Here is a 19,103-nt window from a genome sequence, read left to right on the forward strand (position 1 = left end):
TAAAGCCAAAAGGGTTCTCTAGTCTATGTTTGGCAGACTGTGGACACACACACACACACCCCTGCTGATCCACACTGAGCGGGGGGGGGGGGGGGGGGGGGAATTTTCAAAAATGTCAGAAAATGAGACCCCCAACGGTTCATGAGTTTCAAATTGTGCAGCAAGAGTACACCGAGTCAGCCAGCCCAGTGCACGCACGGCTCATCCACCTCCCGGTGGCTCCAGATCCACACCTTCAAGCAAAGCTTCCGCTGGCGTTCTGTTGATTGCAGTTCTGGAAGTGCCTTCGCCCCAACCCAGTCCCCCAAGCTCCCGGGGCAGGGGTGTGGTTGGCCCCTGTCACGGCAGGCTAAGGGACAAGTGCTGGACTGCATCCTCAGGCTCCGGCGTCCACGGGAGATCTAGGAACGCATCCCCCACTGTGAGGAGACAGACGTGGAGGCGGACAGGTCGATGGAGCCACTATTTTACCTATTTTTAGCCCCAACCTTCCGGGACGCAAGAAATGTTCTTTGCCTACCGCACCACTGAACTGAACGGAAAGAAGAGCGCTCAGCCGGAGTTAGGAAGACCTGAGTTCAAACTTGACCTCAGATGCTTACTCGCTGTGTGACCCTGGGCAAGTCCCTACTTCCGTTTCCTCCTCTGTTGAATGGGGATTCTAACGGCACTCACTTCCCAGGATTGCTGCGAGGACCAAATGAGGTAATATGGGTAAGGCGCTTAGCACAGTGTCTGGCACATAGGAGGTGCCCCATAAATGTGGGCTAGTAACCAAGACTTATAGGGTGCTTATCCGCATTTAACCCTCCCAACGGCTCCGCGACACAGGTGATGTCATTATTCCCATTTTACAGATGCAGAAGGCTTAGTACAGAGTGCTGAGATTCTAAGGCGAGATTTCAACTCAGGTCTTCCTGATCCCAAATCAAGTGCTGGGCACCCTGCAGCCTCCATTCTGTGCATGTAGTGCAGCGACTTGTCCAAAGCCAGAACTAGGACAGGCCAGAAGCAGGATTTGAACGCTGCTCTGGGCCTTCAAGCTGGCGGACTTTTCTCTGATCCCTCTTGGCCACTCAGTCAAATCTGAATGGGGGAGCGTTGGGAGAGAAGTGGCGCTGGCAAGCCCTCCCCCAGCACCTGGCTAATGACGACTGTTGGATGCTGAAGAGGCTGAGTGGGGAAGGAGAGGGGGCCATTGTTTCCTCTGCAGGGCAGGCCCTCCTTCGGAGCCTGTTTCCTGTAAAGGCTTTTGGGTGATGTCAGGTTATAGGAACAGAACGGAGAGGCCCTTTTCTGGGCTTGGAGCCCGGGCCTCCGAGGGGGGCTTCTGGATAGCGTTTGGCCCACTTGACAGATAAATGCAGCGCTGCCTAGAGGGCTGTGCGCGCGCGCGCGCGCGCGTGTGTGTGTGTGTGTGTGTGTGTGTGTGTGTGTGTGTGTGTTCTCCGATGCTGAGTCACAGCTCAGAGGTCTCTGGGTTAGGAACAACCAACCACTCCCTCCCACCGTGCACGCCCCCTTTTGCCCCTCCTCGATTCCAAACTTTAAAGTCAACAGGAAGAAGCAAAATGAATTCAAGAACTTCCCCCAAGTGTTTCAAGTTCAGTCAGCCCAGATCTAGATAAAAAAGGGCCGGCCCGAGTTCTAGCTCCAGCCCGGGAGAAGAAGGCTGCCGAGCCGCACCGGACTGGGGTTCTGGGCTGGGGCTGGGGGCGGGGTGGGGGCTGCACACAGCTGGCAGTGCAGAAGGCGAGATAAGATGGCAGACTGGGGGCCCACCGCCAAACAGGAGCCCGAGATCGAGCTGTTTGTGAGGGTGAGTTTGCCTGGTGGCCAGCTTCCAGAGTGAGGGTGGGGCGGGGTGGGGTGGTGGAAGGAGAAATATTGGCGGGGGGCATCGGGAAGCCATCTTTCCATGGGGAAGATGGACAGTTCTCAAGCAATACTCCTTCTTGGACTGGGTAATTTGTCTTCACTCCAAGGCAGCAAGAATGATCAAGGCTTGGGCTGGACCGAGGTTCACATTTTGGCCCTCTTGATCATGATAGGCAAGCTACTTCCCCCCTGAGCTTCCATTTCCTCATCGGTAAAATAGGAAGGAAGGAAAGAAACACACATTTATACCTACCTACTATGCACCAGGCACTGGGCTAAGGAAGCACTTTCCTTTGCTCCTCCCAACAACCCTGGGAGTAAGGGGCCTACTGTGATCCTCATTTTACAGAGAAGGAAACTGAGACAGGCAGCAGGGAAATGACTTGCCCAGGATTCCACAGTTACTGAGTGTCTGAGGCTACATCTGAACTGGGCTCGGCTGGTGTGACTCCAGGCCCCGGTTCTGTGCACTGTGGCTCCTCCTAGCAGCCTCCCTGGGCTAAGAGGGATCAAATGTCTGAAGCAGCCACTTTCCACAGCACTCGTGGTGAGATAGGATCATCTAAGTCGAACAGAAGTTGAAAACTTTAAGCTGTTCTGCGTATCTCCCTTGTTATTACCATCTAGGGAGGCTACAGTGTCCAAGGGAGAGACAGGTGGCACCCTGATGGGGATGGCACGAATTCGAAGACTAAGCAGCTGAGTTCAGCCCCTCTCCTCCATCCTCCCAGTCAGCCTGACCCTGGATGAGTGCCTCCATTTCCCTAAACCTCAGCCTCTTCATGTGGCATATTGAGGTGTAAGGTTTGTTCAGGCAGAGTAGGTAGGGGCCAGAAGGAAGGAAAAGGTGGGGATGGGGTAGGGTGGGGGCTGGGCTGCCAGTGGCAGAGAGGGCCGAAAAGAGCCTGGACCCGTTCAGAAAGAGCCTACTTCCACTTTTGGCTCAATCTTGGAGTTTCCTTTGTGTGACTTAACTTCTTAGAAAAGCCCTTTGGAAAACCCCTCAGGGCTCAGTACCCTGACAGGCAGGCAGGCATTGGGTTTCTCAACTCGCTGGATAATGAAGCAATCAGATCCGATCCCTGGCCTTCCCAATGCCTCCCCTTCTTCCCCAGCTCATTTCTGCCATTCTGCTTTGTTCAACTTAAGTCACCCAAGACCAGGACATTGGGGCAGAAGACAGAGAGCACTGGGCGATTCTGAGCAAGTCCCTTCGGTCCTCCAGCCCCTGGGTTCTTCCTCCGTAGTATGGGACCGCCAATAATAGCTGGCACTTAACCAGCGCCTTCTGCTTTGACTCCTATTCCCGTGGGATAGGTGCTGTTGTCGCCCCCATCCAAGACTCGGAGGCGAAGTGACTTACTTACCCAGGCTCATGAGCACGTCAAACCCGGCAGCCCGGCACTCCATCCCTGTGCCACATTGCTGGGACCCAATGAGACCTCCCATTGTCCCCACCTCCCGGTCTTGAGGAAGAGTATTCCACTGACAACAATAATTGCAGGGTCTCCAAGCTTCCTACCAGGTCTGACCACTTCCTGGTGCTGTTGTTAAGAACCCGAGCCATGAGGTGGATGAGAGGGACCAGGCACGGGCCAACCTCAAGGCATTACCCAGATAGCTGTGTAAGGAGCCCTTGAAGTGAGTACCCAAGCCATTCCCGACCTGCAAGGCAGAGGGATACCATAGCAACACAAATTCTGCGATGGCCAAAACAACGGAACAAATGAGCTGCCTGCCTGCCTGTCTATGAGCTCCCTCCTATTTTTGGCAATAGCTGAGGTAGCTTGGGAGCCACTGCCCCCACCATCAAGCTCAGTGCCTGGCACCAAGGGCTTAGTAAAAGTTTGCTGATTGGTGGGTTGAAGGCACACCCGGAACTTTTCGTGTTCTTCACTGTCTTCTGAGGCTAACAGATTTCCTTCTGGCTCAAGAGGCTAACATATTTGCCTTGGGAAGGAATAGAGATTTGTTTGTTGAAAACAGCTGGTGCTGGTCACAGGAAACTTCTGGGATTCTTCCATTCATGAAGAGTTCACTACCTCACAAAGACAGACCATTGCACTCCAGTTAGAAAGCTCTAGGTGCCATGTGCACCTGAAATCTTCCCCCACCTTCCCTTCAATTACATCTTGGCACCTTCCATGTGTTGGTACTAGGTAGTTCTTCCCTCTGGGGCCAAAGATAAGAAGGCCCATCATCCCCTGATTCTTCTTCAGGGTCAACAGACTCAGTTTCTTCACTCACTCTCCCGGTTCCAGTAGATGGATGACCTGGCTAGGACTCTTCACTTCCGTCATGATTCCTGCCTCCAAATGGCCTTCATTCCTGTTCTGTCTTTCATATTCAGTCGCTCCCTTTCCACTGGATCATTCTCTTCTACCTGTAAACATACTCAGATCTCCAGTCAGTCTACTTATACAGTCTCCCAAGAGCTGACTGTCCAATTTTCAGGGCTTAGTTTCTCATTATGTTGACTGCCTAGACTTTAGAAAGTGATGGAGAAAGTGTTAATAATGCAGATGAAATTTCTCTGAGTGTGCCCTGTTTTGCAGATCTGGTTGTTAAATATTTACCAATTTAAATATTACCCTTGCCTTTAGCCTTTAAAGAAAATCCTTCCCTAGACCCTCAAATTGCAAATCATTTAATTCCTCTGTAAAATGGGCACAGGCCTGCAGTGTGCCTTACCAACATTATCTCATTTGACCCTTTGCAACAATCTGAAGAAGCTGGTGCTTATAGGACCACCCCAATTTTCAAGAGAAGGAAACTGAAGCCCAGTCAATAGAGTGATTTACCTGAGGACCCCCAGCTCCTTTCTTTGTTCTCTAGCCAGCTTCTGCTGCCCAGACTCTATTGGTTCTCTATAACTCCCAGGCACCCAAAGGCCAAGATCTGGCTGTTTTATACATTTCCATGGGAGTTTGTAATCAGATGAGCAGCCCCCTCTATACCTTGGTTATGTGCAATGTCATGATCTGGGGAAATAGCCCAGGAATTAGCTCAAATAGTAGGGGTTTCATAAAGCTTTTCAAACTGAATCCATTTTAGCCAAGGTGGGTTACAGGGCCGGGAGTCTCTCTTGTCTCTACATTTCTTTTTAAGCCATCTGAGGGTTTTTGTAGTAATATCATCTCCAAAGAAGAGCAGTCACGGGCTCGTGATTTCCAGGGTCCAGATATCTGCTTCCTACTAGATTTAGTGTGGTAGAGGTGACGATTTTTTTCAAGCATGCTGCCCACTAATCAGGTTGAGAATTTGTCCTCCCTTTAAATCAGCACATCATCTAAAGAAAAAAAGAAATTGGTTTTTCCCAGAAAACTTGGCAAGGTTCTCCCTCCTTCCCACTCCCCTCTTTGAGCATTCTTTTGTGCCCAAGGGGTGCCCTCCCTTCCTGTTATGTCCAATGTCAGATTCCCTCCCCCACTTCCTGTGTTAGGGCTCCTTTCACTCACTCCAGTTCAAGATGGACCCACTGTCTGCTTTGCCTGACTTCCCTATCCAGGCATCACAAAAGAAAGCCTGCTGCCAAAGACAGATAAGGTTCCTCTCTCCCTTCCTCCTCTCTCCACCCCACCAATGTGTGTGTGTGTGTGTGTGTGTGTGTGTGTGTGTGTGTGTGTGTGTGTAGAGGCAACCAAAGGGAAAGGACACTCTGTCCCGTCTAGGGAGAGATTCTGGTTCATGGAGGACAAAAGGACTAGTCTGTCCCCTCCATAGAAATGGAGTGGAGTTGTCTAAAGATCAGACAACCTGTTTAGAATCTCACGTGAAAAGGGAAGATGAAAGCTGGAAGGGCCTATTCCCTCTGTGATCTTAGGTAAGTTACTTTCCCTCTAGCAGCCCAACTTTTCCTATTTGTAAAAGGAGGGAGTTTCCCCTTCCAGTCTAAATCTCCTATGATCGGTGTTCTCTGCTGTCCAAAGAGGGGTCAGACCAGTCAGTCAACAAGCATTTATGAGGCACGTACTGGGCACTGTGCTAGTTGCTACTGGTGCAGAGAAAGGCCAAAAAGGCTCTCTTCTCAGTGGGCTCACAATGTAATGGCAAACACGTACACACAAGCTAGGGGCAGGATAAGCTGCAGATCATCTGAGAGGGAAGGCACTGTGTTGGGGAGGAGAGGGAGCAAGAAAGGCTTTCTGCAGAGAGATCTCTAGCCTCCACGATGCAATAGAAACCCTCTGCGTGGCATTTGAGGCCCTTCGGAACAGCCCCCTCCTCCCTTTCCGGTCTCTTTCCACCTTATTCTCCCACATGTCCTCTTTGACCCAGTAAAGCTGACCTCGTGGCTCTTGCGAAAACAAGGATCCTCCATCTCTGGGCTCTGGGGGTCTCTCTGGTCGTCCCCCATGCCTGGAATGCTCTCCCTCCTCTGGTACACCTACTGGGCTTCTTAGCGGCTTAATCCAAGTCTCAAGCTTTCTCTCGGTCAATTAGCTCCTCTAGATCTTATCTGGTGCTTAAGTTGTGCTTATCTGTTTGCTCATTATCTCCCTCATTAGATTGTAGCCGGCGGCCGGCTGGGCTTTTATCTTTCTTTTGGCCCCCAGGGGCCTGCTGGAGACCCTTTCAAAAGGTTTATCGACTTGAAAGTGAAATTTGAGGAAGCCAGGGAAGCCTGGCGGCAGAGGTGAGGCGACGAGAGTTCCAGCGACTAGAAGTAATAAGTAGGGAGAACATCGTCCCTGGTGTAATGTGTAAGCAGACTGCTGCAAAGCAGAGGGAACAGGGCTCGAGAAGCCAAACAAGTTTGGAGCTTTGAGACTGAAGGTGACAGAGAGCCACTGGATGGTGTAGTCAGACCTGAGCCCCGCCCCCAGCAGCCATTGGCACTAGCCTGGGGGGGGGGGGCAGTGAGGGCCGGTCCTGGGGGCTGCTGAGGAGGGAAGGGGCCATTTAGGAGAGGTTCAAAATGAACTAGAAGAGTTGACAACAGCCTGGATTTGGGATGTAAGTAAAAAGAGTGGAAATGATATGGAAGATGATAGAGGGCAGCCTGCTCAATAAGAACCGACAGACTCGAAGATCTCTCCCTGTTCCACCTGTAAAATGAGGAGATTGGATCGAATGACCTCTCAGAACTCTTGTTAGGAAGGCTTCTCTATCTAAAGGATACACCCACCCAAAGTGGGGAAGCGTCCAAGGTCACAGTTCTCTCTGACTCCAGGGAGCTTCTGAACTCCCACATGAAGAATCAGAGGCCAGGGTTTCTTCGACACCCCAAGGAGCGATGAGTTTGCCAACATGTAGAGCAAAGCCCTTCTGTGACTTAAAAAGTATTCTTCAAGAGCTGCTGTAGTCTAGTCTTTCAGTACCTCCCATCTATGAAAATGGAAGGAGGTGAGAGACCCAGAACGATAGAGGAGGCACTTCCTAGTACGAGGAAGGCCAGGAACAAAAGCTCCCCAGAGAAGGCGAGAAGGGTGGGAATAGCCTGGAAGAAAGCTTGAGGCAGCCCTGAAAGCTTTGGCAAAGAGGAAGGAAAGGAAGGATGTGATGACTCAAAGGGAAAGACAACGGAGACTGGAAGGTTCTGAATTAGTGGTCCTTAGAGACATTTCTTTGCCTCGGAGGACCAGATAGAGGCTTCGGTCAGAGAGGAACCAGCACAATTGGTCTGGTTTCCTTGGGTTCTGCTGCACATTTTTCAGGGTTGCCTCTTGAAGGAGGAGAAGCTGACCACATCTGAGAAAGTGGGAGGAGTCTGTGGCAGTGGTTGAGAGAGAGACACCCCATTCTCTTTAATAGCCCTAAGTAAATATCTGAATTCTTCTCTTGATTTGGACTAGAATTTTTTCAGTAGTTTCTGTAGCCTTTTCCTCAACTCTCTCCACCCCAAGACTTCATCTCGTCCTCGTTTGGGATGTTCTATGAAAGAGGACCTTGCTGTTGCACTGGGTAGAGGTGGGTGTCACTGACTCTGGGTCTGGCAGCTGCCTCAGCAAAAATTAATTTGAGTGTGACAGAAGAGGAGGACAGTAACATCCAAAGAGTTGGGATATATAAGCCAGGGTACCAAGGTTTTCCACCTCAAACAAACAAGACCTTGGAGCAGTCAAATGCCCAAATTCCATATCCCAGAGAGCTCTGTCCCCTGCAGCCTGGAGGGGTGACTCTCATCTCTTCCCAGACCTCAGAAGGTCAGCAGAGGGGGGCGAGAAGACTAGGAACTTAGTTTAGGCACGTGCAATCTGAATTGATAGTGAAAACCCAACTGAAAACATGACTAAGAACTGAGCTCCAATTTCAAGAAAGCAGAAATTTGCCCTTCTTTAATTCCTTCATGCATGTATTAGCCAAAGGTGGATGAGCAGCTCTGAAAAGGGCCTGGCAAGCCCTCGAAAAGCCAGTGCTCCTTGAACACCCCACGGGGCACTCAGCTCTCACCTGCTGTAGAAGAAGCTGTAGCATAAACCCTCTCAGCAGGAGGGCTAAACCAGGCTGAGGGTAACTGCCAGGCTTCAAAGCCATCTGTGAGTTAGGAGGGTATCTGCCTCCATCATGCAAAGCCTCCCCACCAGCAGAATGGATGGATGAGAACAATTTGTTCCAAGGGGCTATGAAGATGGCTGAAGCAGGTGTTGTGAAGTGCTCAGAGCTTAGTCAGAGATGGGAGACACCAAGGCCATCCACTGCATCCCAGGCCATGACCAGTCCTCCTGACTTTTGTCTGATCACTGGACTCAAATGACTGAAAGAGAGAAAGTGAGGTTGAGGGCTTTGTGCATCTCTGCTTCACTCAAGTCCAATTCACACACAGCTCAAGACATCTCCCAGCAATGGCATTGATCCTTTACAAAAAATGGACACCCAAAATGGTACTTGCTAGCCAATTAGAGAGCCCATCTACTGATGCTTTCATTTGGACTTTGAATCCCTTAGTTCTTCTTAGTTGTTATAACATTCTTTATTGAATTCTCATTTGAAGGAGATTTGCCACTCATTTTTCTAATCTGGGATAGGAGGGGTAGCTTAGTTCTTAGTGTCAGTTCTTAGTCATGTGACTGGTGTGAGCCAGAGATGCTGCCGTAAAACCAGTATCTGGTGGTTGACCATGGTGCCCATTTTCTCTGCTCTTTGATACTGAAACCTGCACTGGGCTGGTTCTGCTCTTTTCTTTATGACTGGCTTTGTGAAGAGCCCCCACCAAAGGAGCAAAGAAATTCTGGATGCAGGCAGCCCCCCTCCTCTCTCTTTTCTGCCTTAGCTTCTCTCATTTTAGAGTCTGTAAATACAGACAAGTAGATGTCCTCGAAGCTGAACTGATGGTCCCCTTTGGACATCCTGGTCCTGCCTGCCTTCCTAGGTCACCCTGCTCCCATCTTAAGAATTCCTGATCCATTGTCAGGGTAACCAGCTGGCTTGTTCTGGTCTGAGAAGATTCCCTTCCTTTTTGTTGCCCAGGAAAATCAGCTAGTTGCTGCCAGAGTACCCAGATCTGGACCCTCCCTCATGGCAGGCTCTTCTGACATACTCAGAAAGAATGGCCTTTCTGTCCCTGACTGCAGTCAAGCCTGTGCCAGGTGTAGGCCAGACCAGAGACTGCCCACATCCTGGGCTTGCTACCTCAGGGCTGGCAGGCAGGCAGGCAGGCAGGCTCTCTGCCCCTGCCTCCTCCCTACCTTGAGTGTGGTGGAAGCTAGAGACAGAGGAGGGCCCCCTGGAGGAGGAAGCTGGAGGCAGGGGGTCTAGACCAGGGTGCCAGGCTTTCCCAGCCCAACCTCCACCTTGTTCTCTACCCAAGTCCTCTACCCCAGAGGGCTCCTTCCCTGGGAGCCTGGAGGGGGTGTGGAGCAGGGGGCAGAGCCTGGGAGCACAGGGAAAGGGAGCAGGTGGCATGGGGGGAAGCAGGGGGCAGGGAGATGGAGGAGGCTGTGTTTTCAGAAGGGGGATTGTAGAAGAACTAATAAGAATTTGATAAACTCCCTCTGCCCCCTTTTTTGATGGAGCAGAACATTTTCATTGTTAGAGTTTGATAATATAAAGTAACATTTAAGTTTAAAAAACTATACCCCCCCAAGGGCCTGAGAAACACCTGGGAAGGAAGGTTTGAATGGGTAACCTTTCAGGCCCACCAGCTCCTGCTCTGCTGTACTCACCCCTTGAAGAGGCTGTTGGAGTGAACCTTGGGGGAACCAGCTAAAGAGTAAGGAGGTGAAGGCAGGGGTCTAACCCCTCCATAGCCCCAGTCACAGTGACCCCAAGGGCACAGAGGAGGGCTGAACCTCTCAAGCCCATCCATCTCCCCTGCCAAAGCTGTCAGGGATGACCTAAGATCGCCTAGGCTGGGACACCAGGAAAGTTTCTTCCATCCCTACCCAAAGCTGCTGGGAGGTTCTCTGAGAGGACATGATACCTCCTAGGATGGACCATTAGACCAGGTCTTCTTTTTGCAATCCCAGCCAAAGTTGCAGGCAGATTCTCAGGAACGGCTTGAGGCTTTTGTGGATAGGTTATTGGTTGATCTCCCTGGAAACCATCAAGGAGGCCCTGAGACAGTCTTGGATAGGCAATCAAGGTATCATGATGACCTTTGGGGAAGCCCTGAGACCACCTGGGATAAACCATTGAGGGCCCAGCCACATCATCCTTTCCACCACCCAAAACTGCAAGAAAGAGATTCGGAAAGCCTGGGAGGCCACCTTGTATAGACAACTAGGAGAAGGATCACTCTGTTCCCTTGATCTCTTCCACCACCTAGAGCTCCATGGGCAGCATCTGGTTGGACCTGGTAGCTGTCCAGCTATTCTCACTGGAGAGTGGGCAGATGCCATATCAGAGGGCCTCATGGCATCTCTGAAGGGTCGTGGACAAGGGCAACACACCTATTCTTTCCCAGCTTTGCCTGTAAGATAATCAGTTATGGGCACATGCTACCATAGCAACCTTGGAACACTGTGGCATTCTGAATAATGAAGTGTCAGATCTGTAAACCTGCCAGCCTAGAGTAGTTCCCATATGCTATGACTCTCTCTCTTTCTTTTTGCATAGCATGTTGGATGGTGGGGGGCACAAGCACACAAATCTGCTCTTGCGTCAGGGGAATAATGATGAGAACAATGATGGCCACTGCTGATACACTGCTGTAATGGGTCATGCCACAACAATCCCAAGAAGCAGGTGCTGTTCTTTTCTTTTCTTTGTAAACCCTTACTTTCTGTCTTAAAATCAATCTTGTGCATCAGTTATAAGGGCAGAAGAGTGGTAAGGGCTAGGTAATGGCAGTTCAGTGACTTGGCCAGGAGTCACACAGCTAGGAAATGTTTGAGGTCAAATTTGAATCCAGGACTTCCTGTCTCCAAATCCGGCTCTCTAGCCACTGAGCAACCTAGCTTCCTCAGATGCTATTATTTCCCCCTTTCTGCAGATGAGAAAACTGAGGCTGGGACAGGTTGAGTGATTTGTCCAGAGTCACACAGCTGGGAAGTGTCTGAGGTCAAATTTGAACCCAAGACCTCCTGCCTCCAGGCCTGGCTCTCCATCCACTGTCATCTAGCTTCCCCAGGTGTTATTTTACAGACAAGCAAACTGAGGCTGGCAGAGGTTAAGTGATTTGCTCAGGGTCACATGGAAGGAAGGAAGGAAGGAAGGAAGGAAGGAAGGAAGGAAGGAAGGGAGGGAGGGAGGGAGGGAGGAAGGAAGGAAGGAAGGAAGGAAGGAAGGAAGGAAGGAAGGAAGGAAGGAAGGAAGGAAGGGAGGGAGGGAGGGAGGGAGGGAAGAAGGGAGAAAGGAAGGAAGGGAGGGAGAGAGGGACTGAGGGAGGGAGGGAAGGAGGGAGGAAGGAAGGAAAGAAGGAAGGGAGGGAGGGAGGAAAAGAGGGCGGGAGGGAGGGAAGGAAGGAAGGAAGGAAGGAAGGAAGGAAGGAAGGAAGGAAGGAAGGAAGGAAGGAAGGGAGGGAGGGAGGGAGGGAGGGAGAGAAGGAGGGAGGGAGGGAGGGAAGGAGGAAAGGAGGAAGGGAGGGAGGGAAGGAGGAAAGGAGGAAGGGAGGAAAGGAGAGAGAAAATAATGGAAGGAAATGAGCATATTTAGACAGTACTCTATGTGCCAAGCACTGTGCTAAGCAGTTTGACACTGTTTTCTCCTTTGATCCTCGCCCTGGGAGATGAGTCCCATCATCATCCCAATTGAAAATGATTCTGTCCGAGGTAAATGGCTTGCCTGGAGTCATCCAGTTAGTCTGAGGCTAAATTTGAACTCAGATCTACCTGACTTCGGGTCGAGTGCTTAACACACATTCATTATTTACAAAAAGAAATAAAAAAGCTCTTTGTAAAAACTCAGCCCACTAAACAAAAATAAATACCCCCCACCCCCACCCCTGCGTCTCCTCTTCTTCCCCGCCCCAGCCCAGCCCGTGGCCAGGACCAAGGCCACCTCCCTTGGCCAGGACCAAGGCCACCTCCCTTGGCCCCAGCCCTGGCAGTGAGCAGTCCCCGGCGCGGCCTCTGCCTCCCTCCCTGCCTGCCTGCCTGCCTGCCTCCTCCCTCCCTGGGTGTGTGTCTGTGTATGTGTACGTGTGTGTGTGTGTGTGTGTGTCTGCGCCGCCGTGGAGCCGTAGTCGATTGCGGCAGATTTTTGTCCCTCCGCGCTCGCCCTCTCTCCTTCTCTCCCCCCGCCCAGCCCCCACCCCCGGCGGCGGCGACTCCAGACTGCAGCCCCCCACCCGTTCCTTCCCTCTTCCCTCGGCAAGCTCGCAGCGGCAGCAGCGACAGCGGCTGTGGCAGAGGCTCCTGTGGCTCTTCATTCTCCTCATCCTCCTCCTCCTCCTCCTCGCTCTTCTCCTCCTCCTCCTCCTCCTCGCCCTCCGCCTCCTCCTCCTCGCTCTCCTCCTCCTCCTCCTCCTCGTCTTCCTCGTCGTCGTGTGGGGGAGGCGGCGGCGGCGGCGGCGAGATGCACCCGAGCGCGCCGAGCTACCCCACAGCCTCGCTGTACGTGGGGGACCTGCACCCGGAGGTGAGCGAGGCGATGCTGTACGAGAAGTTCAGCCCGGCCGGGCCCATTCTCTCCATCCGTGTCTGCAGGGACATGATCACCCGGCGCTCCCTGGGCTACGCCTACGTCAATTTCCAGCAGCCGGCGGACGCGGAGCGGGCCCTGGAGACCATGAATTTCGATGTGATCAAGGGCAAGCCGGTGCGCATCATGTGGTCCCAGCGGGACCCGTCCCTGCGCAAAAGCGGTGTGGGCAACATCTTCATCAAGAACCTGGACAAGTCCATCGACAACAAGGCCCTCTTCGACACCTTCTCGGCCTTCGGTAACATCCTCTCCTGCAAGGTGGTGTGCGACGAGCACGGCTCCAAGGGCTACGGCTTCGTGCACTTCGAGACCCGCGACGCGGCCGAGAGGGCCATCGACAAGATGAACGGGATGCTGCTTAACGACCGCAAGGTATTCGTGGGCCGCTTCAAGTCCCGCAAGGAGAGGGAGGCCGAGCTGGGGGCGCGGGCCAAGGAGTTCACCAACGTGTACATCAAGAACTTTGGGGAGGACATGGACGACCTGCGGCTCAAGAGGCTTTTCGGAAAGTTCGGGCCCGCCCTGAGCGTCAAAGTCATGACGGACGAGAGCGGGACGTCCAAGGGCTTCGGCTTTGTCAACTTTGAGAGGCACGAGGACGCCCAGAAGGCCGTGGAGGAGATGAACGGCAAGGAGCTGAACGGCAAGAAGATCTACGTGGGCCGCGCGCAGAAGAAGGGGGAGCGGCAGACGGAGCTCAAGCGCAAGTTCGAGCAGCTGAAGCAGGACAGGATCACCCGCTACCAGGGGGTGAACCTGTACGTCAAGAACCTCGACGACGGCATCGACGACGAGCGCCTGCGCAAAGAGTTCTCCCCCTTCGGCACCATCACCAGCGCCAAGGTGATGATGGAGGGGGGCCGCAGCAAAGGCTTCGGCTTCGTCTGCTTCTCCTCGCCCGAGGAGGCCACCAAAGCCGTCACGGAGATGAACGGCAGGATCGTGGCCACCAAGCCCTTGTACATCGCGCTGGCCCAGCGCAAAGAGGAGCGCCAGGCCCACCTCACCAACCAGTACATGCAGAGGATGGCGAGCGTCCGGGCCGTGCCCAACCCCGTCCTCAACCCCTACCAGCCTCCCTCGGGCTACTTCATGACCGCCATCCCCCAGACTCAGAACCGGCCGGCCTACTACCCGGCCAGCCAGATGGCTCCGCTCAGGCCGAGTCCTCGCTGGACCTCGCAGGGCGCCAGGCCTCATCCGTTCCAGAACCTGCCCGGGGCCATCCGCCCAGCAGCCGCTCGGCCACCCTTCGGCTCCATGCGGCCCACATCCTCGCAGCTGCCGCGGGGGGTGGGGGCCTCCCAGCGCATCGTCAACAGCTCCACTCAGGCCCTGGGGCCGCCCCTGGGGGCCTCTGCAGGGGCTGCCGGAGCTCCCGGTGTCCGGATGGGCCCACAGTACAAGTATGCAGCGGGGGTTCGCAACCCGCAGCATCATGTCAACGTCCAGCCCCAGGCCAGAGTGCAGCAGCCTGCCGTGCACGTGCAAGGCCAGGAGCCTCTGACGGCCTCCATGCTGGCGGCGGCTCCTCCTCAGGAGCAGAAGCAGATGCTGGGGGAGCGGCTGTTCCCGCTCATCCAGGCCATGCACCCGAGCCTGGCCGGCAAGATCACCGGCATGCTGCTCGAGATCGACAACTCGGAGCTCCTGCACATGCTCGAGTCCCCGGAGTCCCTGCGCTCCAAGGTGGATGAAGCCGTGGCGGTCCTGCAGGCCCACCAGGCCAAGGAGGCCGCCCAGAAGGCCGTGAAGAGCGCCGCCGCCACCAACGTGCCAGCCGTTTAGGGGGGAAGCCCGAGCCTGTGCTTCCCCTGCCGAAAACCCAGCATTGTGAACTTTGCCAAATGTGAACTCGAGGAGAACTGGAGGACTGTGGACTCTGTACCGGGCGGCGCGGGGCTGGGCCTCCGCTACTGCTTGATCGACTGACTGACTGACTGACCGACTGACTGAGTGCTGGAGCGATTGCTTGGGGGGGGGAGAGGAAGGGGGGGAGAGAGACAGAAAGAGAGAGAGACATTGAGAGAGGGAGAGAGAGACAGAGAGAGACAGAGAGAGAGGAGGGGAACCGGCAAAACGGGAAAACTCTAAAAACCAGTTCATGTTCTACGGGGGGGGGTGGGGGCGGGGGGGGGCAACACTGTACAAAGTGTCACGTGTTCCTTTCTTTCAGGTTGTCGTTGTTTACTCCGGAGAAGCTCCGAGCTTCTGGCGCCGCTCTTTAGCTAGCAGAGCCCGAGCTGAGCCAGGGAACTGTGCTTGGATTGTCAAATTCGTGCTTTAATAAAGTCTTTAAACTGTGGTGGGAGGGGGAGCCCCGCTCAGTTTCCCCTCCCCGTCCTAGTTCTCCCGGGGTGGAGGGGGAGGACAGACCTGAGTGTGGGTAGGTGCAGGACCGCGCGTGGGGGTGGAGAGATGAGCTGCTGGGAGGGAGAACCGGTGCCAGACAGTTGCTGCGGTGTGCCAGGGGTCAAGGGCGGGGGGGGGGGGGGGGGGGGGCAGGAAGGGCAGCTGGGAGAAGGCGCTGTGGACCCAGCCTGAAGCCAGTGTAGCCCAGGCTGGGGCGGCCTTGGACTCTGGGGCTTCTGAAGAGCGTGGCTTGGGAGGGGACAGGCTGCAGGGGGAGGGGGGCCGGAGGCGCCGCTTGGATCACGGGCATCCCTAAGGCCACTACGAGACTGCCTGAACTCGCTGGCTTGGTAGCAGGCCTAGGCTTCTGGGGCCTGGCCTGCTTTGTCCTTAAGGGGCCAGAAGATGGGCTTCCAAATTGGAGCGCTCCCGAGACAGCAAAAAGCCTGGGCCGACCCACTGCTTATTGCGGCCCAATCGGCTCCTTGTTACCCTTTGGTGGTTCTAGCATAGACTAATGTCTAGATCAGTAGGACCAGCACTGAGCCTGGGCACCTACAGCTCTGGGGAGGGGGGAGGGGAGGGTCTCCTTGATATCTGCCAAAGCCCACACTTCCCTGAGGAGCTGCCTCCCAAAGCTCACCCCTTCTTAGAGTGGATCCTGCCTGCTTGGGAAGTGCCACTCCGCAGGATTCTCCCTCACTCTGTTAGTGTAGAAATGTCCCTGGTGCTGCTCAGGCCTGTGGGGCCTGGAGGCCCTGAGTTCCAACGCCGCTTCTCCTAGCCACGTGACCCTGGCCAAGTCCTGTGCTGCCCTTCTACCTTGGAACCAGTACCCAGCATTGACTCCAAGTTGGAAGGGCCATGTCAACACTTCCAAGTTCCAGAGGCTTGCTGATGGTTTTCCGTGGGCAGGCCTCTCTTGCCCAATTAGCCTGGATCATCCCCATGCTTCACAGACCTGCTTCCAGTGGGCCATTCTCGGGCAGAGCAGGCTGGGGCTATTGCTTCCCCCTCCTTCCGGAAAGGGAAACCCACCACAGAGGGGCATCATTTTTCCTAGAGAGAAGAGAACAGTTAGCCAGAGGAGGAAGCAGCACTGAGCAGGGCTGGATAGGCTGCTGCTTTTTAGAACAGGCTCCTCTGAGGGCAGGCCAAAGGGACTAAGGGGGGGGGTTTCCGAGGCCCCAAGAGGCCCCTGACACTGATGCAGGTAGAGAACCAATCAGGTTATTGCCCAGGGAAGTTTGGCAGTGATTGGGACAGCTTTAAAGCAAGTGTGGCATTTGGAGGGAGGAGGAATGGGCCAGACACTGAGGGAAGCCCATGCACAGCCCCATGGCCGTATGGCTAAGCATGTGCAGAGCAGGTTTGGGGGTTACATTGCTCATTTCCAGTCTCTCCTATCTATCTGCTCTCCACCATTTCATAGCGAAAGATTTCTGAGGGAATGCTTGTCCATAGTCACAGGAGGGAAATGAAAAAGGAAATGCATCCATTCACATATCTTAAATCTATTTAGTGAAAGATACAGACTGTGTGACCCTGGGCAAGTCATTTAACCTCTACTACCTAGCCCTTACTACTCTTCAGCCTTAAAACCAATATATAATATTGAGAGAAAGCAAGACAGAGACAGATACACACACAGAGAGATACACAGAGAGAGAGAGAGGGAAAGAGAGACACCCAAAGGGAGAGACAAGGAGAGAGGGAGACAAAGAGACAGAGAGGGAGAAAGAGAGAGGAGAGAGGGAGAGGGGGGAAGGAAGGAAGGAAGGAAGGAAGGAAGGAAGGAAGGAAGGAAGGAAGGAAGGAAGGAAGGAAGGAAGGAAGGAAGGAAGGAAAGAAGGAGGAGACAGAGAGAAAAGGGAGAGGGGGGAGGAAGGAAAGAAGGGAGAGAGAAAAAGAGAGAGGAGAGATAGAGGGAGAGGGGGAAGGAAGGAAGGAAGACACAGAGAGACAAGAGGGAGGAAGGGAGAAAGAAAGAGAGACAGAGACAGAGACTTATTGGGACATAGCTTGGTATAATAGAAAAAGACCTGCCTTTGTAGTCAAAGGACTGGACTGAAATTCTGGCTGCTTCCTACCTGCATTCCTTCAAGCAAGTCGCCTAACCTCTCTTCAGCCTCATCTGCAAAATGAGAAGCTTGGATTAGATGACTTCTTAGGTCTCTGCTGGATGATCAGTGCTCAGGTATCAGTCAGTCAATCAAAGAGCATTTATTAAAAGCCTGTTATGTAACAAATACTTTTCAAGGAGCTACAAATACAAAGCCAAGGAGAGAAGACCCTTTGCTCAAAGAGCTTCCATTCTGTCAAGGGGAGACCACGGGAATGTGACCTAGGGTTCCAGGGTAACACAGAGTTCTTGAGAGGAGAAATCCTTGTTCTCCCAGCTTCCTCCTCCCAGCTTCCTCATTCATGTTGTCTTCAGAGAAGGGTACCTGAATGGAGAGAGACACTGTAAAGGAATGTAGAGGAAGTGGCACTTCCCTCATGTCCCTTTTTCCACCAGACCCCATTAGTGACTTCTGGAAATTTCCTTTCAGGTGACATTATCTGTTTCCAGTGGGAGAACTCATTCTTTCTGTGTATTGTCTAGTATATTCTACTGTATCACTTATGACTTCTTTCCTCTTTGGGGCAGGATAAATGTGTTTATTTGCTTTCCCCTACTTATCCTTGTGTCCAGCTTTGGGTGGGAAAGTCTTCAGATATAGCTTAAGGCAGTGGTGTCAGACTCAAATAGAAATGGGAGGCACTAATTGATATTGATAGACAAGGATCCCTATGGGTGACGTGTTGACAGCTTTAAAAAGAATATTATCTATGATTTGCTGTATTTTTATTTACTTTTAAAATATTCCCAATAGATTGGAATCTGGTTCAGTACCGAGGAGTGTTGCAGGCTACACTGGGCCTATGGACCTTGGGCTTGACATCTGTAGTTTAGGTCACTCCTCCTAGCAGCCAAGAGCACACTTTGAACCTAAAAAATGATTTCCCCTGGACTAGGGAATAGGCTGTAGGTATTATTTAGCCTCATGCTCCCTCTCTGAGGAGAGCAGAGTGGTCAAGTTCACAGCTGGCCCCAATCTCCTGCTCCAGGCTTGACAGGAATCAAACTCTCCTTTGAAAAAGGGAAACTCTAGAAATATCTATTAATGACTTCCTTTGGACCATGTCTACACAACCCCATGTGGACATATATAAGCTACATCAGTGATATATGCATACCCACATAGGCATATATAAATATGTAGAAAGTAATTTTCCTTTTTTAAATTGTATTTTATCCAACTAGCAAAAATCCGTCTTCTCTCACTCCTAGGCCTACTGAAAACAACAACAAAAAAAGCAGAGTCCATTGCAAACAGGTGTAGTGGAGCAAAACAAATTTCCACATTATCCATGTCCAAAACAAATTCTCGTTCTTTGATCTGAGCTTTTCACCTCTCAGGAGATGAGTAATGTGTGTTGTCACGAGTCTTCTGGAATCGTGGTCATTACACTGAGTAGAGTTCCCAATTAATTCAAACTTGTTTGCCTTCACTATGTTGCATTGTGAATTGTTGTCCCCATTCTGTTTTCCTCACTCTGATTCAGTTCAGATACATTTTCCCAGGCCTTACTGACACTCCCCGTTCCTCATTCATTTCTTATGGCACAATAGTATTCTATCACCTTCAAATGCCATAACTTGTTCAGCGATTCCCCAACTGACAGACACCCTCCTTGGACCCCATTCTTTGGGATTCTCCAATTTCATTTTTTGCCACCTCAAAAAGAGCTATAAATATTTTTGTACATCCTTAGCTCTCCCCTAATGTACCTTCCTTTTAATT

At 52.6% G+C, this 19,103-nt stretch overlaps 2 protein-coding genes and 1 long non-coding RNA gene across 4 annotated transcripts in view; 2 read left to right on the forward strand and 1 right to left on the reverse strand.

The window, feature by feature from the left end:
- The first annotated feature begins 570 nt into the window (after window positions 1-570).
- The window catches only part of CLIC2 (chloride intracellular channel 2), a 36,446-nt gene continuing 17,913 nt past the window's right edge, over window positions 571-19,103 (forward strand). Inside the window, exon 1 of one of the 2 annotated variants that reach the window (XM_007506915.3) lies at window positions 571-705. In XM_007506915.3, the coding sequence (XP_007506977.1) occupies window positions 595-705 (111 nt within the window). In that variant the 5' untranslated portion in view covers window positions 571-594. Of the gene's footprint in view, window positions 706-1,473; window positions 1,820-19,103 lie in introns of those variants that run through there. The other variant, XM_007506916.2, reaches the window with a different exon arrangement.
- Window positions 4,910-11,437, reverse strand: LOC103103518 (uncharacterized). Its single transcript, XR_474515.2, has 2 exons — window positions 10,241-11,437; window positions 4,910-5,167 (listed from the first exon to the last, which is right to left on the reverse strand). It is a non-coding gene; the product is annotated as an uncharacterized LOC103103518 (long non-coding RNA).
- Window positions 11,862-15,208, forward strand: LOC100619103 (polyadenylate-binding protein 1-like). The gene has a single exon (XM_056809481.1). It carries the CDS (start codon window positions 12,391-12,393, stop codon window positions 14,689-14,691), a length of 2,301 nt encoding a protein of 766 aa, XP_056665459.1. The 5' UTR covers window positions 11,862-12,390; the 3' UTR covers window positions 14,692-15,208.

Source organism: Monodelphis domestica, chromosome X (assembly GCF_027887165.1).
Source record: "Monodelphis domestica isolate mMonDom1 chromosome X, mMonDom1.pri, whole genome shotgun sequence".
Taxonomy (NCBI): Eukaryota; Metazoa; Chordata; class Mammalia; order Didelphimorphia; family Didelphidae; genus Monodelphis; species Monodelphis domestica.

Excerpts from the sequence above, each read along its gene's own strand:
- LOC100619103 (XM_056809481.1), top strand. The coding sequence starts at position 12,391 with ATGTGTACGTGTGTGTGTGTGTGTGTGTGTCTGCGCCGCCGTGGAGCC.